Source organism: Neolamprologus multifasciatus, chromosome 15 (genome assembly GCF_963576455.1).
Source record: "Neolamprologus multifasciatus chromosome 15, fNeoMul1.2, whole genome shotgun sequence".
Classification (NCBI taxonomy): Eukaryota; Metazoa; Chordata; class Actinopteri; order Cichliformes; family Cichlidae; genus Neolamprologus; species Neolamprologus multifasciatus.
In genome coordinates, this window is record NC_140453.1 from 27668048 (window position 1) to 27683119 (window position 15072).

At 45.4% G+C, this 15072-nt stretch overlaps 1 protein-coding gene across 1 annotated transcript; it reads right to left on the reverse strand.

The window, feature by feature from the left end:
* Positions 1-1898: 1898 nt before the first annotated feature.
* Positions 1899-14304, reverse strand: vps16 (VPS16 core subunit of CORVET and HOPS complexes). Its single transcript, XM_085133231.1, has 24 exons — positions 14109-14304; positions 13585-13673; positions 13395-13486; positions 13194-13322; positions 12965-13109; positions 12760-12875; positions 12439-12561; positions 12295-12350; positions 12100-12189; positions 9266-9437; positions 8924-9055; positions 8700-8827; positions 8486-8521; positions 8298-8406; positions 8085-8219; positions 7452-7560; positions 7275-7372; positions 7084-7188; positions 6915-6992; positions 6747-6833; positions 6331-6413; positions 6069-6165; positions 2421-2524; positions 1899-2346 (listed from the first exon to the last, which is right to left on the reverse strand). Exons 1-24 carry the CDS (start codon positions 14156-14158, stop codon positions 2205-2207), a joined length of 2505 nt encoding a protein of 834 aa, XP_084989357.1. The 5' UTR covers positions 14159-14304; the 3' UTR covers positions 1899-2204.
* Between the last annotated feature and the right edge of the window lie 768 nt (positions 14305-15072).

The window sequence follows — 15072 nt, forward strand, 5'->3', positions numbered from 1 at the left end:
AGTTGTTTAACTTTTTCTTCTAATTTCACCACGGAGTTTGAAGTGCTTGTAGCCGATTCTGATAAATCCTTCAGCTGGACATTGTGGTTTTCCATCACAGTTCTCAAAGCTGAAATGGCCTCATCATTTTCAGCCCTCTTTGTTACAATTTCCCCGCGCAGAGTATCACAAATGTCCACTTTCATTTGAGTTATCTTGGCGTCCAAAGTAGCAATCACAGACAGCACTTGTTTATTGCCTTGTGTGTACTCCTCATGTGCAGAACTAGCGGGCGTGCTAGCTTTAGCGCCATCATTTTCAGCCGAGGCCTCGCCAAGGTCGGTAGTTTCAGTCACCACTTGCTTCGGGTTTGTCCTTTTTGGTGGCATTTCAAAAAAGAATGCACTCTTCACAACCACTGTGTTGCTTTTTAAGAAAAAGATGTGTTACTTTGATGATTATCACAATTTCAACAAGTCAGGTGCAGGAGCCACTGACACACGCGTCTTCACCCTCTCATAGCCTACCTGGAAGTTCAGAGAGGCATTTTTTGAAAAATGTATTGATAGCAATGTTGAATATTATTTCACAGGAAAAAAAAACAACTACATGTAAAATAATCACACCATGACGCCTCTGCGTTTCTAAATGGAGGGACAGTAACTGCGTGTGTATATGTAAGTGTGTAAAACCTGAAGATAGTCAGATTAACAGTATTTTGTCTCTGTCATTCTGCAATTCATCTCATGTAAACAATAACATGGCGCACAACGTGACGTGAAAAAAGGCACATAGCTTTGACGTTGCATTACGAACTTCCTCGTCCACACGTAAACGCAAAAAAGGAGTTTTTAAAAAAATCTTCATTTGGCGGTGATTCGAAACGCAGTTTACACGTGAACGAAATGCCCAAACGCATAGAAACAGCTGCGTTTTCAAAAATACCCGTGTAGGTGTGGACGTAGCGTAAAAGAGTTAGTAATGTATTTTATTACTACCTTTAATTTATTGCAGATTACTGTTACTTGTTTAATTGTTCACTAAAGGTTTGAGGTGTGAAATAAACTGCAATGGAGTTTGAAAACAAAATATGGGTGTGTGTGGTTGGAGGATGCGTTTGTGCGGGGGGGAGGACATTTTTCTTGTAAAACAAAGCAGGGCCTAGCAAAAAAAGTTTAGGAACCACTGACTTAAACAATACCATGTGGTTTCCTTATTAGCCTAATTTTAAAATAGTTTTCAGTATAACTAATTGTCATGACTGAGAGTTTAAAAGAACACTAAGAAAGCTTGCTAAGCCACAGTTACAGTAGTAGAAAAATGAAATCTAATACTGTACATATATACACACACACACACACACGTATTAGTGCTGTCTTCGTTACTCTCGTTAAAATGACGTTAATGCCGTAACCGCATTAAAGCGGCAAATCTCCGTTAGTGCGTTAATGCGGATCACCCCATGCGTGGGGCTGCACGGCGCCAACACGACAGAGCCCACTGAATGACCAAGGTGCTGTGAGGTTGGCAGACATTTCTGAAAAGGCTGCGTCCAGACAAACAGAATCAACTCGTTTACAAACTTGTTTTTAAGTCCCTTTTCCCATTAATATATACTCGGGTCGACTGGTTTTGATTATAATCCAGTACCTCATAATGTATGTAGCATGCGAAACGAACACTACCACAAAAGTGGACGTGGAGGAGACAACATACCTGTAGCTTGGTCTGTGGCTTTTCTTCAGACTCAGGAACACTTGGTACAACACGGCTACCAAGTACTATGATCTAATGGAAAATCCTGAAAACCATGGAGAGTTGGTCCAAGTGGGCACTAATAGAAAAGGATTTTATTTACAGAACAAAGACGCTTTTTATATTTCTGTCACCTCCTGGTGGTCAGACTGAGAACTGCACTCTGTGTTTTTCATGTTTATTGATCGACTAACAACATTTAAAATCATAAAAACTGACACATGCAGTCAGCTTGGACACTTACTGTCCTCTTTCACAATATAACACCGGCCATGCTACACACTGAAGCTTTTATTGTGAAGGGACAGCAGCAGGAAGTGCTTCTGTCCAGGTGTGGCGCTCGAGTGTGAATAGAGTCAAAGCTTTTAATTGAAGGAAAGAAGAAAGCATCAGTTGATCAGTAATCAATCACAGTCTCTGATCAGTAACAGCAGCTGGCTCCCACCAACGTCATGCTCAAGAGTGGAAGCTCACTTTTTGGCAATGGCGGCCCGAGCTCGGTTCAGCCGCTCGATCACCAGGCTGTTGGAGGCGGAGCATCTGGAGAGGACTGCCCCGATCTCAGCTTCATTCCTGCGCTCAATGGCGGCATCCGCAGCCCCCTCCAGGTCACTGTCGGGAACAGAGGAGGAGTTACATGAGTGCTCCCACCTGTGCTGTGTGATGATGTCACAGAGGTGTCTTACCCGATGGCCAGGTGGGCCTTCACCTTCTGCTCAGGCGTCACCTTGGAAACGTACTTCTTGGCCTCGTACTTGTTGTTACACTTGATGCAAACTTCAACAAACGCCTGAAGAAGAGATCCCGCTAAGACTCATGGGAAATGTACAGGGTGGGCCATTTATATGGATACAGCGTAATAACATGGGAATGGTTGGTGATACTAAAGTCCTGTTTGTGGCACATTAGTATATGTGAGGGGGCAAACTCCTCAAGATTGGTGGTGACCATGGTGGCCATTTAGAAGTCGGCCATCTTGGATACAACTTGTTTTTTCAATAGGAAGAGGGCCATGTGACACATAAAACTTATTGGTAATTAGGGCTGCCACAAATGATTATTTTGATAGTCGACTAGTCACCGATTATTTTTGCGATTAGTCAACTAATCAGATCATCATCCATTGGACGTACAACGTACAGCTTATTGCACCAGCTGCATTTGCTCTTATATAACTATCACTAGCTTACAGCTTAAAGTGTTTAAGGTATGTGCTAACTAAAAATAAAGACAAGATGATAGTTTATTAAAGTTTAATAAAATTTGGAGATTGTTTCGTTGGAGTTTAATAAACTCGGCCATCTGCTCCTTGCTATATAAATATAACAGGACACTGGAGTATATTCTCGAGTATCTCACACTTCTGATAATCAGTGGCCTGCTTGACGTTTATTCAGCTGTGTAAAAACTTTAATCTCAGCCAAACCGATTTACTCAGAAACAAATACAATACTGAAAAAAACCAAACAATAACATTTTTAAGTTATGTGACTTATATATCATGTTTAACCTGAGTACCGATAGACGGCGGTGGGTTTGAAAATGATTTGCCGGGAGTCCGGTGTTCTCACCGGCTCTAGTGAGCCTTGAACCCAGCCTAGCTATCGAGCTAGTGGGTAACAGACGTCTCCGAAAACGTCGGAGCACTTTTGAAAATATGTGGTGTCTTGATAAACTGAGCAGATATTTGAGGTTTACACAGCTACATTCTCGCCTGAAAATATGTTAAACATTTATTTTGTGACCCAGAAAGAATAATAAGAGTAATATTAAAACTAACTAGCTGCCGCCATTGTTGGAAACTGAGCTGGGCTGCGCTATGAATTCTGGGACACAGCTTCTTCTTCGGGGTTTAACGGCAGCTGACATCCTTGTACATGCAGTGCTGCCATCTTCTGTTTCAGTCCGTTATTACACTCTTAAATCCTACTACTTATTCCTGCGTCTTTTGGGATCTTACAAAGCTTCAAACGACGCGTCGACTATTAAATTAGTCATCGACGATTTTGATAGTCGACGTAATTGTGACTAGTTGATTAGTCGTGGCAGCCCTATTGGTAATGTCACAAGTAAAACAATGGTGTGCTCGGTTTCAACGTAACTTTATTCTTTCATGAGTTATTTACAAGTTTCTCTTTGTTCACAGCCATTGACATGTCGAAGAGGTTAACACGTGAGGAGCAGATCGAAATTGTGTTGATATCTAGTGAACGCAGTAACCGGGTCATTGCAGCAGATGTCAATGCAAGACACCCTACGAGACCACCCATCTCCCATGCTACAGTTAGCAAACTGCTTGCTAAGTTTTGTGAAACTGGTTCAGTGTTGGATTTGCCAAAATGTGGACGCAAGAAAACTGTCACTAATGAAGAAACATCAGTGGCTGTCCTAGCTAGTGCTGGGCTATATCATACCGTTCACGGTAATACCGGTGTAATTTTGGGCAATGATAGGAAAATGAAATATCGTGATAGAATATGGGTAAAACGCGCATGCGCAGTGCCTTTGTTTACATACGCACATGGCGGCGACGCAGAATCAGAAGAGCGAAAGCGGATCGTTAAATGAAACGGATGAACCAGAATTGGTTTGTAAAAATGCTGCAGCTTCACTGGTGTGGAACTGGTTTAGCTTTCGTCCGTCAGATACACAACAAAGCACTATTTTTGGTAGCGCATGCTAGCGGGCCGTCGTTATTACCGTGTTGTTTGGAAAATACGGCACACTTAAAATCAATCCTTTGATTTTTCTGGAAATCGACAGTGTCCCTTATAATCCCGTGTGCCTTATGTATGAACTCTGGTTGTGTTTACTGACCTCGAAACGATTTTATGTGCACGGCGCTCCAAAATCTGTCAGATGTTTCAGTACGACTTTGCTAAGCTACGAAGCCGCACCGCTTGATGGATTGTCGGAGCATTACGGCTATCGTAGGCGGAGCCTCGCGGAGTGATACGTACTGTGCTTCAACATAATATTACCGTATTATGTGTGTATAACCTCTTTTTAAGTTTTGTGGATATTAAACATGGTTATGCTGAGGATATGTCGGCCAGTTTCCACTGGAAATGCTTTTTGGTTAAACTGTCAGCAAGGAATTTGCACTGTTACATTTTTATATAACTTTAATGCACATAAAAAACAGCTGCTTGTTTAAGTGAAAATACATTGATGGGGGTTTTTGCACTAATGAAGTTGTGGAGTTGTAAAGCATTTTGTCTAGTGTCAATTATATCGTCAGTTATATCGTTATCGCAAATTTTCAAATGTATATCGTGATAAATATTTTCGGTCATATCGCCCTGCTCTAGTCCTAGCTTCATTCAGCAAGAGCCCACAGCGTAGCAAGAGCCGCATCTCACTGGAGAGTGGCATTAGTCGAACATCCCTTTGGTGGATATTAGCTACTCACAAATGGCACCCTTACTAACTCCAGCTACTGCAGCATCTCAGCAAGGATGACCCAGATCGGTGCACAGAATTTGCAGAATGGGCAAAAGAAAAATTGGAACAGGACCCTCAGTTCACGCAGAAGATTTTGTTCAGTGATGAGGCAAACTTTTATGTGAATGGTGAAGTTAACAAACAAAACCACCGCTATTGGTCTGACACTAACCCACATTGGATGGATCCTCCAAGACTGTTGGAACAACAAAAGTGATGGTTTGGTGTGGTATATGGGGTATAACGATAGTGGGTCCATTCTTCATCAATGGAAACCTCAAGGCCACTGGATATTTGAAATTGCTACATAATGATGTGTTTCCCTCTTTATGCACTGAAGCTGGCACGTTCCCTGAGTTTTTCCAGCAAGATGGTGCACCACCACATTATGGGTGCAGGTCCGAGCATTCCTAGATGAACAATTTCCTGGAAAGTGGATTGGTCGTGGATTGGTCGTGCATTTCTCCTGCGGTGTTGCTATCAGTGTGTGAAGAGTGGGAGAAGAGGGTTGCATTGACAATCCAACACAATGAGCAGCACCATTGAACACATTTTATAAGTGGTCAGAAACTTGTAAATAACTCATGAACGAATAAAGTTACGTTGAAACCAAGCACACCATTGTTTTTCTTGTGACATTACCAATAAGTTTGGTGTGTCACATGGCCCTCTTCCTATTGAAAAAACAAGTTGTATCCAAGATGGCCGACTTCTAAATGGCCACCATGGTCACCACCCATCTTGAGGAGTTTGCCCCCTCACATATACTAATGTGCCACAAACAGGACTTTAATATCACCAACCATTCCCATGTTATTACGGTGTATCCATATAAATGTCCCACCCTGTAGTTAATGCAACATAACAGAGGGGGTGGGGCTTCTCCTTACCAGGTAGCCAATGGGAGACTTCTTACTCTTTGAGAACTTCTCTAACTCATCCCACTCCTCCTTCTCCGCCAGAGACTTCAACTTCAACCACCAATACCTGCACAGGTGAGAGAGGCAAACAGGTGAGAGAGGCAAACAGGTGAGAGAGGCAAACAGGCGAGAGAGGCAAACAGGCGAGAGAGGCAAACAGGCGAGAGGGACAGACAGGAAAGACTGTAGTAAAAGACTGAGAGCCAATCACAGCGCAGCCTCAGTGACACACCTTTTGTCAGGTACTCTGAAGTCTTTGTAAAGCTGCTCTGCCTGTTTGTGGAGTCCTAATGACAACAGTGTCTCCATGGTCACCTGCAAACAGCAAGTGACATCACAGCACACACACACACAGCAGACGTAACTATGGTCATAATCAGCAGAAACAAGTTTTCATCAGTTGCTTAAATCAAACCGCAGATTCGGCCAATCTGATTGGCTGTCCCAGAGCTTAGAAGCTACATGGAGGAAGTCTGGGTCTGTAATGATCTGAGGAGGAGCGCTTTAAAGCGGACGACCACACTGGCCTCTTTAAAGTAACCTGGAGTACTGCCAGGTGATGGAGACTGAGAACACAGAGCATGCAGGTGGAGGTAACTGGTAGAGGGAAACGTCAGCTGGCCAGGGAGCCCCGCCCCTTGCATCTACCTGTAGGGAAAGTCCAAGAAGCCCCGCCCCTTTCTCATCGTCCAGTTTGCGCTGAAAACGGAGCAGACGCATCTCGTCCTCTGTGGTCTGCAGACCAATCAGTGAAACACACCTGAGCATCAGGTACAAACACACACCTGCAAACACGTCTTATTGTTCGTTTGTTACCTTTACTGCAAACTCATTCTTGGCCTTGTTGTACTCATCGACAGCGCTCTGCAGGAGAGACAGCCGGCCCTCCAACCTCTGCAGATGGACAGGTGAACAGCAGACAGGTGATTACAGTGATGATGGACGAGTCTAATCTCTGCTGGGCGTGACGGTTAGCAGTCCTTACCTTTTCCCTGTAGCTTGCAGTGACGTAATAGTTGGCCAGTTCCTGGTGGTCATCGTCCTGGTTATACAGGTCCTTCAGAGTTTCCTGCTCCTGCAGCTTACAGAACTGACAGCAAACAAATGTAAACAAAGACACACATTACCAAATGTAAACCAGGAGGAGGAGAGCGGTAGTGGGGAAGTTGGGTGCACCTGTCTGTAAAGGCTGAGAGCGACCGGCTGGTTCCTCAGAGTCATGAAGAAATCTCCTCTGTTCATCTCGTTCTTCAGGTACGACACCACTGTGTACACTGACAACACACACAGCCAACTGTCAGTGTGACATCATCCATCTGGCAAACACATAAGGTGTGGGGCTGAAACACTCACCCAAGTCGGTATCTCCGCTCTCTACAGCTTTACTGAGAGCCAGCTGACTCCTCTTCATCTTCAGCAGCAGAGGAACCTGCTCTCCAGACCGAGCCTCGAAGTCCAGGAGCTGATAGAGACACACAGGGACAAATACTGAAAAACACTCGACCACACTCAATATCAAAAGCGTCAGAGAAAATCCTGAAAGACCCTGCTGAATATAGCAGATGGGCAGTGACCATCCAGCTGAAACCTGGCTCCAAATCTGTCCAAAAACCACTGAACCATCCATCCATCCGCTTATCCTTTTCAGGGTCGCGTGGGGCGCTGGAGCCTATCCCAGCTGTCATAGGGCGAGAGGCGGGGTACACCCTGGACAGGTCGCCAGTCTGTCGCAGGGCCAACACACAGGGACAGACAACCATTCGCGCTCACATTCACTCGCACATTCACACCTATGGGCAATTTGGATTATCCAATTAACCTATCCCCACAAGTTGCATGTCTTTGGACGGTGGGAGGAAGCCGGAGTACCCGGAGGGAACCCACGCAAACACGGGGAGAACATGCAAACTCCACACAGAAAGACCCTGGCCTGAACCACTGAACCATACTATGGAAATTAACCCTCCAAACCTCTGTAGAATTCACCTTGATGGCGAGCTCTGCTCGTCCACATTCATAAGCTTTAGCTGCGATGTCCGAGTACGAAACCCCAGGTGAGTCTCCGACTTTCATACACACTGCTCGTGCTATGTTATCGTCTGTTAGGTCCTTCTGCTGCACCTGGACACGTACGCAAACACGTCACACCAATCAGTCATGTGAAAACAGTCTCAGGTGGGCGAGGTGTGAGACAGTTACCTTGCATGACGCCCAGTGTTTGAGGACTCGGCTGACTCCCTGATAATCAGGGATCTTCAGGTAACGACAGACTTCGATGGCTAATGGGTAAAACTGCCGATACACCAACCTAAGAGAGAGAGAGACAGGTGAGTGAGAGGTGGAGGGGTAACATGAGATCTCAGAGACATTTCGATGAGTTCACTCACCTGTCAATCAGCACCTGTAGAGTCAGCTGTTTGAATCTGAGGTCAGAGGTCAAGGAATTCATCACTATGGTAACACACCCGTCTGAGCTGAATCCTAAAGCTAATCATGGGTCACAGCGGCGTGACGAGGGATGCAGCCCCTGACTCTGAACAAAGTGAGACCTTACCACACACTGCATCTCCCATGATGCACCTGTGCAGACTGAGAGGATACTGAGTGTGCGTGAGTGGCAGCCCTATGCTGCTGTCTCTGACGGCGTTCAGCACTCGCAGCTCCCTGCAGGTCGTCACGAACTGATCCGGACTGAAGTCTGTGAGGAAGCACTTCCCAAAGGACGCCGCCTGGAGGGAGACACGCCACATTACAGGGACAGGTCGTAGTACAGGGCAGGTTGCATTACCCTGACATGATAAAACAGATCATACGGACGCTCTCACCCTCATCAAGGATTTCTGGGTGTTGGTGTCATACTCGTGACCTGCCGCCTCCACGCACTGTCTGACTGCTTCTCCCAGCATGCTCTGCTCCTTGATCTCCCGCAGGTACTCGTCCGCCTTCTGACTCGATTTCTGCAAAGACAGAAAAACACTCGTCAGGCCTGACAGACCCGTACCCGTACTACATGTGTACCCGTACTACATGTGTACATGGACATCAGTGAATGACAGCATTAAGGTGATATAATGGAGTGGACTTACAAGTACTGATGTTGTACTGTGGCAGTATTACAGTGTTAATGGGACAGTATTGCAGTACTAATGTGGTACTGAATGATGTACCTCGTACTCCCGGTGGGCCTCCAACAGCAGAGCTCCAGGCGCCATGGAGGCGATCTTGAAGATGTCCTGACAGACCAGAGGAACCTCCTGCAGCAGCTCCTGATTGGACGAGCTGATTATCCGAACTCCATCCATCTCTCCCACCAAAACACACGGATCCTCAATGGGATACCTGAAGGCCGGGGTCAAGGGTCAAACCACCAGAGAATGACTCACGAGGACATCCTCAAACACGGAACATGATTCTTTGTTAATAAATGACCAGCTATAACAAGAAACCCAGAAGGAGCTCCAGCAGAACCTTACTGAGTGCTAAGAGAACCTTAATGAGTTCCAGCGGAACCTAAATGAGCTCTAAGAGAACCTTAACGAGCTCTATAAGATCCTTAACGAGCTCCAGCGGAACCTTAACGAGCTCTAAGAGAACCCAGGAGAACTAGGGGTGGAGCCGAACCCAAATACGGTCTTCAGAAAGGCACAAATAACATGTTTTTTGCGAATACTTATTTTGAACAAATACTTAAAAATATTTGTATTTGGGAACGAGAAAAACTTTATATCAAAAAGCTGCGTTTCCTCATGAGAACGCAGGGCACGAGCGAGTGAGTGAGTAACGTGTAAAGAGGTGAGTGACTTACAGTGACCTCCAGTAGCCGAAAACTTTGCTCAAGTTCTGTGTGGAAGCATTTTACAGTCAGTACTGCAGATAAAACCAAAGTTACAAGTAATGTGTGCAAAAGTCACATCAAAGGCAGAGATATCAAACATCTGTCAACATCTGTTATGCATAATCACATGCACTTAAAGCATCCTCTCCTGGTACTGTCTGCCAACCTCTCCACCAGCACCAAATCATCATCACAGCCACGTTCTGCCCCTGCAAGTCAGTTTCAATCACCTATATTAGCTGCATTTAATGCAAAACAGGCTTATCCACCCATCCACCCACTACAAATAACAAACACAGTGGGAGAAATTATTTGCCTTGACCTGATGCCCAACTCAGTAGTGGAGAATAAAGGTTTTTTGCAAGCTTTGCGAAGTGGTTGCATCTCCATACCAACTACCACCTCCATACCAACTACCAAGCTCGTTGGCATTCCAGAAAGAGCTTGGCCTTCCCAAGAACACATTGGTGCATGATGTGTCAACCAGGTGGAAGTCCTCCTTTCACATGCTCCAGTGACTGTTGGAGCAGAGATGACCACTGACTACCATGAGTGCAGAGATGGATCTGGGAGGTACTGTGTGTGAGGATGTGGGTCTCTCTCTCTGTCTCTGTCATCCCTTGTGCGCAGGCTCTCAAAACTTAAAGGTGAATGTGGATGTACCGAGGCACTTAAAATGGTGATCATATTGCAGTCTGAGTTGGCTCAGCGCTTCCAGGCTGTCTTTGATGACTCCTTGGGTCATTACTTTAAAGCCAACCTACTGGATCCCCGATTTAAGAGCTTGCCCATGTCATCCAAGTTTGACAGGCTCAAGGCAGATGTGGCTGCAGAAGTGGATGCAGAACTCCAAGCGGATGATGTTTCTGGGTAGGGCTGTGTGATATGACCAAAATCTCATATCCCGAAATAAGACATCTATCGTCCGATAACGATATAAATCACAAACATTTAACATTTTCTATTAATTCTGTGAATCTCGGGCAGCTTGACTTGTGTGAAGTGTTTCCAGCTGGGCGTCGTGTAGCTGGAGTCGAGTGACCACTACATATAGCCACTACAGTGACCATCAAAACCATGAAAAAATATTGCCGTAAACAGTTTATTTTATGACAACACGGAACAAACGATAGTGTAATAGGAAACGATAGACGTTTTTATATCGCCATCCGATATATATTGTTACATCGAACAGCCCTATTTCTGGGGTACCTGAAGCACCCAGCTCATCCTCAGTTGAGAGTGCTGGTGCTATGACCTCCTCAAGATAGTTGAGAGCTACTTAGCTGAGGACAGCACTGAATCACTGACCTCAGACCCTGCAGCCCCGGCTCATGTGGCAATGAAATATCGCACCTGCCCCAACAAGCAGAGGTATCTTGTCCCCACAACGCTCCAGACTGCTGCCCTCACATGTGGACAAGCTTGTGATCACAAAATACTACATGGAGAAACTTAACTGAGAGTATGTTGGCAGAAGACATCTTCTTCAAAGTGAAATATGGTTGAGTTATGGTCAACATAAAACACAAAAAAACCCTTTGTGTCTGTTTTTAGGCAGACTGTTGACAACAGCAGGGCTGCATCTTTTGGTTTAACAGTATTATATAGAATACAACTTTTGTTCTGCCACATCTCCCAGTCAGGGGTTGATAAAGTTTAGTTCTGTGCATTAGAAAGAAGTTCTCTCAGAAGAAGAACAGTTCTTTGAAGTATTATTTGTTTTTATTCTGTCTGTTCATAATGTTCACAATTATATTTTATTAATTGTTGGTTTAACCATGGATGAGGTAATGGCTGTTATTTTCTTTTCTTTTCAATGACGTTTCTTGTTAAATGTTCATTGCTGGATTTATGGAAAAATACCAACCAATATTGCATATCCATATTTATTCTTGCATTATGCTTCTGATTTACGTTATAGTGTAAGTATTCTTTAATTATATAAAGAATACTTACACTATAACGTAAATCAGAAACATAATGCAAGAAAAAAAAATTTCTTGCATTGTTTTTACACCTATTTTGAATTTTACTCAAATACAAACACAAATACTTTCCCCCCTTAACAGATACAAATACCGGCTGCTTTGCACAACTCCAAGGAGAACCTTAACACACCTGAAGTGTGTTTGAACATGTTCAGATGTGAAGTTTGAAGGATACTGGATGGTCTCATTACACACCCCGACCACCAGGAGCAGTCTGTCCCACATCAACACCACAGATGGCTGTTGGCTCTTTGGTCTGCGACACCTGGGCAAACAGGTAAACTCCAGGTTAAACGGGTGTAAAAGAAGAGCTTAGACAGGTGAGCAGCTGAATAAATAGGAGCACAGGTAAACGAGAGGTCACACATACCACAACATCTGCTTGGGCGCCATGGTCTTCTTGGTGTCGACTTCACTCAGTTTCTCCTGCATACAGAAGCATCACCTGTGAGTCATTCCACAGGTGATGATTCACAGATATCTGAAAAGCTGATTGGCCAGAACAGCTGCTCACCTGTAGGGTGGACAAGCCTGTCCACAGGTGTCCACTGTCAGTGAGGAGAGCCAGGTATTTATAGCTGAAAGACACAGACATGTGGACAATGCTGCCGTCCTGAGGACTGAGGCCTGGAGGACACTGAAGAGAGACACACAGGTAGGCAGTGAGACAGGTAAAAGAAAGACGAGGACAAATCTGATCACCTGCGTGAAGATTACTGGCTGTCGATTAGCATCGCCATCGAAGACTGTCAGACAAACGTCGTCTCAGACTGGTTTTGGTTAGAACGATCTTAAACTGAGCATTACTGACTTCACCTGTCTCTACATGTCTCACCACCACAGTGCAGGACGTGTTGTCCAGGATGAAGAGTTCTGGTCCGTTGGACAGCAGGACTTTAGTCTGTCTGTCCTGAGTGAGGACGACCCAGCAGGATGGCTTTCCCTGCAGACCTGAGGGACAGACAGGTGGACAGACAGGTAAGGGTGGAAAGGCTTAACCGTGGCAGTGAAAACACCATCTCAGGTGAGTCAGGTGTTACCTGGGACTTCGGGTAACCTCCGGAGCTTCAGGTCATCGATGTTGGTGGCCAAGGTGAAACGGGAGGAGCTTGTTACTATGGCAATACCTGTTCCATAAGGGGAGTGGAACACCTTGGCCTCCAACACCTGACTCTGGACCACTTCCTGTTTAAAGATAGAGGTCACCTGATCAGTGACATCGTTTGAGCAGCTTCATTTATTCAGAGGAACAAACTCAGGTGTGCCGACCTGTCCCATACTGAAGTGTCTCTTAAAGGATCCAAACAGGTCATAGATCAGGACCGTGCCGTCCTCCTGGATACACAGTAGCTCGTCAGAGACCGTCCACCCGAGCTGGACCACTGGACCACTTTTCCACTGAGACAGAGAGAGAGAGACGGGTCAGAGAGAGACCCAACTTGTCTCCAGGTGTGGTCAGGTGCTACTCACGGGGAAGTTGGCGACAGTGCCTCCTGATGCAGAGTAGATCTCCAGCTGAGGACGAGAACTCGGAGAACGCCGCTGAGGTTCTCTGAGCAGGGCTGAGGGGTCAGACAGAGGTCAGGGGTCAAAATCTTAAATCTGACTATAAAAAACCATCTCACTGCAGCGTTTAAATAAAGTTTTATTTAGTTTGTACCGATGGGGCCTCCGTATGGAGCTGCAGCTACCAGACTGTCTCTGAGTCCATCACGCAGACTCCAGCTCATCTCATACAGATCCGTCTTACTGCAGTAGTACACAGGAAAGTACACATTAATGTAAACAACCCCCTCCCCACGGTCCCCCGCAGGCTCCTCCCCCTATCTGCCTAACACTATTCCAGCCTCCGGTCACTTTCTGCTCACACAAACGTCACCTGCCGACCTGAGTAAACCCTGACTCTGATGGGCTACAACCTCCTGCTCACTTCGTCATGGACGTCAGTCCTCTCACGTGACGTGTGTGTTCAGGAAACGTCATTAAAGGGAAAAAGCTTCTGAAGCCAGCTTTAGCAGGGTCACATGACAGGCAGAGGCGCAGGTTACAGGCTGATTTCTCTGTTTAAACAGCTCAATCACACAGGTGTATATAACACGGATGGAGCTGCGGTCAGCTAACTGTCAGCTAACATTAGCCTCGCTGCTAGCAGCTGAAAGACCGACACAGTGGGCGCTCACTGACCGGTAAAAGGCGTCTCCCAGCGGGTTCCAGCTGGCTGTGATGAACGCCATAATCCGCTTCTCGGGGGAGGGGGGGTACCCCGGGGAACAAACCGGAGGAAGTCCCGGTGCAGCGACCGGCCGGACGTAGCGTTAGCTTTAGCCCTTGCTCTGCCCGGTCAGCTGACTGCAGCCTAGTTCTTCTTCTTCGGTAGTTATTCAAGCAGACGCCGCGGGCGCTCTGCTGCCCTCTACGGCACTTCTGTGTTAACAGCTGAGCCTGCAGTAGTGATGGGATTTTCCGGCTCTTTTTAGAGAACCGGCTCTTTCGGCTCGACTCACTAAAAACAGTCGGCTCTTTCGGCTCCAAACCGACTCTTCAGGTTGTTTTGTTGCTTTAATTAATTTATTACTAACAACAATATACAATTATGCACAAAAGGAATTACTAATGTAAAAATAAACTTGGTTATATTTATATATGCTTATGTATAAAACAAACTCCAAAGCACGTACAAACTCCAAAACACATTTCTAGCGTTAAGTGAACTTCCAAAACAGAGCTACCTAGATCAATTACACAATTGAAAGCATATGTGTATGGTTTGTGTATTTATACATAAGCACTCATATATATTCAAATCATTTAAAAAAATGTTCATTTACCTGTTACTACCACACACCAAATCCGGTAGCTGGTACTTCCTGGCTTGTGTAGCCACTAGGTAACAAAAGCTCAACACTGCCCCTAGCATCCTGGAGCACTTCTGTTGTGTTTTGTACGTGTTTTGGAGTTTGTACATGCTTCGGAGTTTTTATGTGTTTTGGAGTTTTTACGTGCTTCGGGGTTTGTACATGCTATGGAGTTTTTACGTGTTTTGGAGTTTGTATGTGCTTCGCAGTTTGTACATGCTTCGGAGTTTGTGTGTGTTTTGGAGTTCGTACGTATTTTGGAGTTTGTACGTGCTTTGTCTCTAGGGGCCACC

Excerpts from the sequence above, each read along its gene's own strand:
- vps16 (XM_085133231.1), bottom strand. The coding sequence starts at position 14,158 with ATGGCGTTCATCACAGCCAGCTGGAACCCGCTGGGAGACGCCTTTTAC. Across the intron at positions 13,110-13,193 it reads GACACTTCAGTATGGGACAG|GAAGTGGTCCAGAGTCAGGT; the intron begins GTCGGCACACCT and ends ATCTTTAAACAG. Across the intron at positions 8,828-8,923 it reads CCCAGAAATCCTTGATGAGG|GCGGCGTCCTTTGGGAAGTG; the intron begins GTGAGAGCGTCC and ends GTCTCCCTCCAG.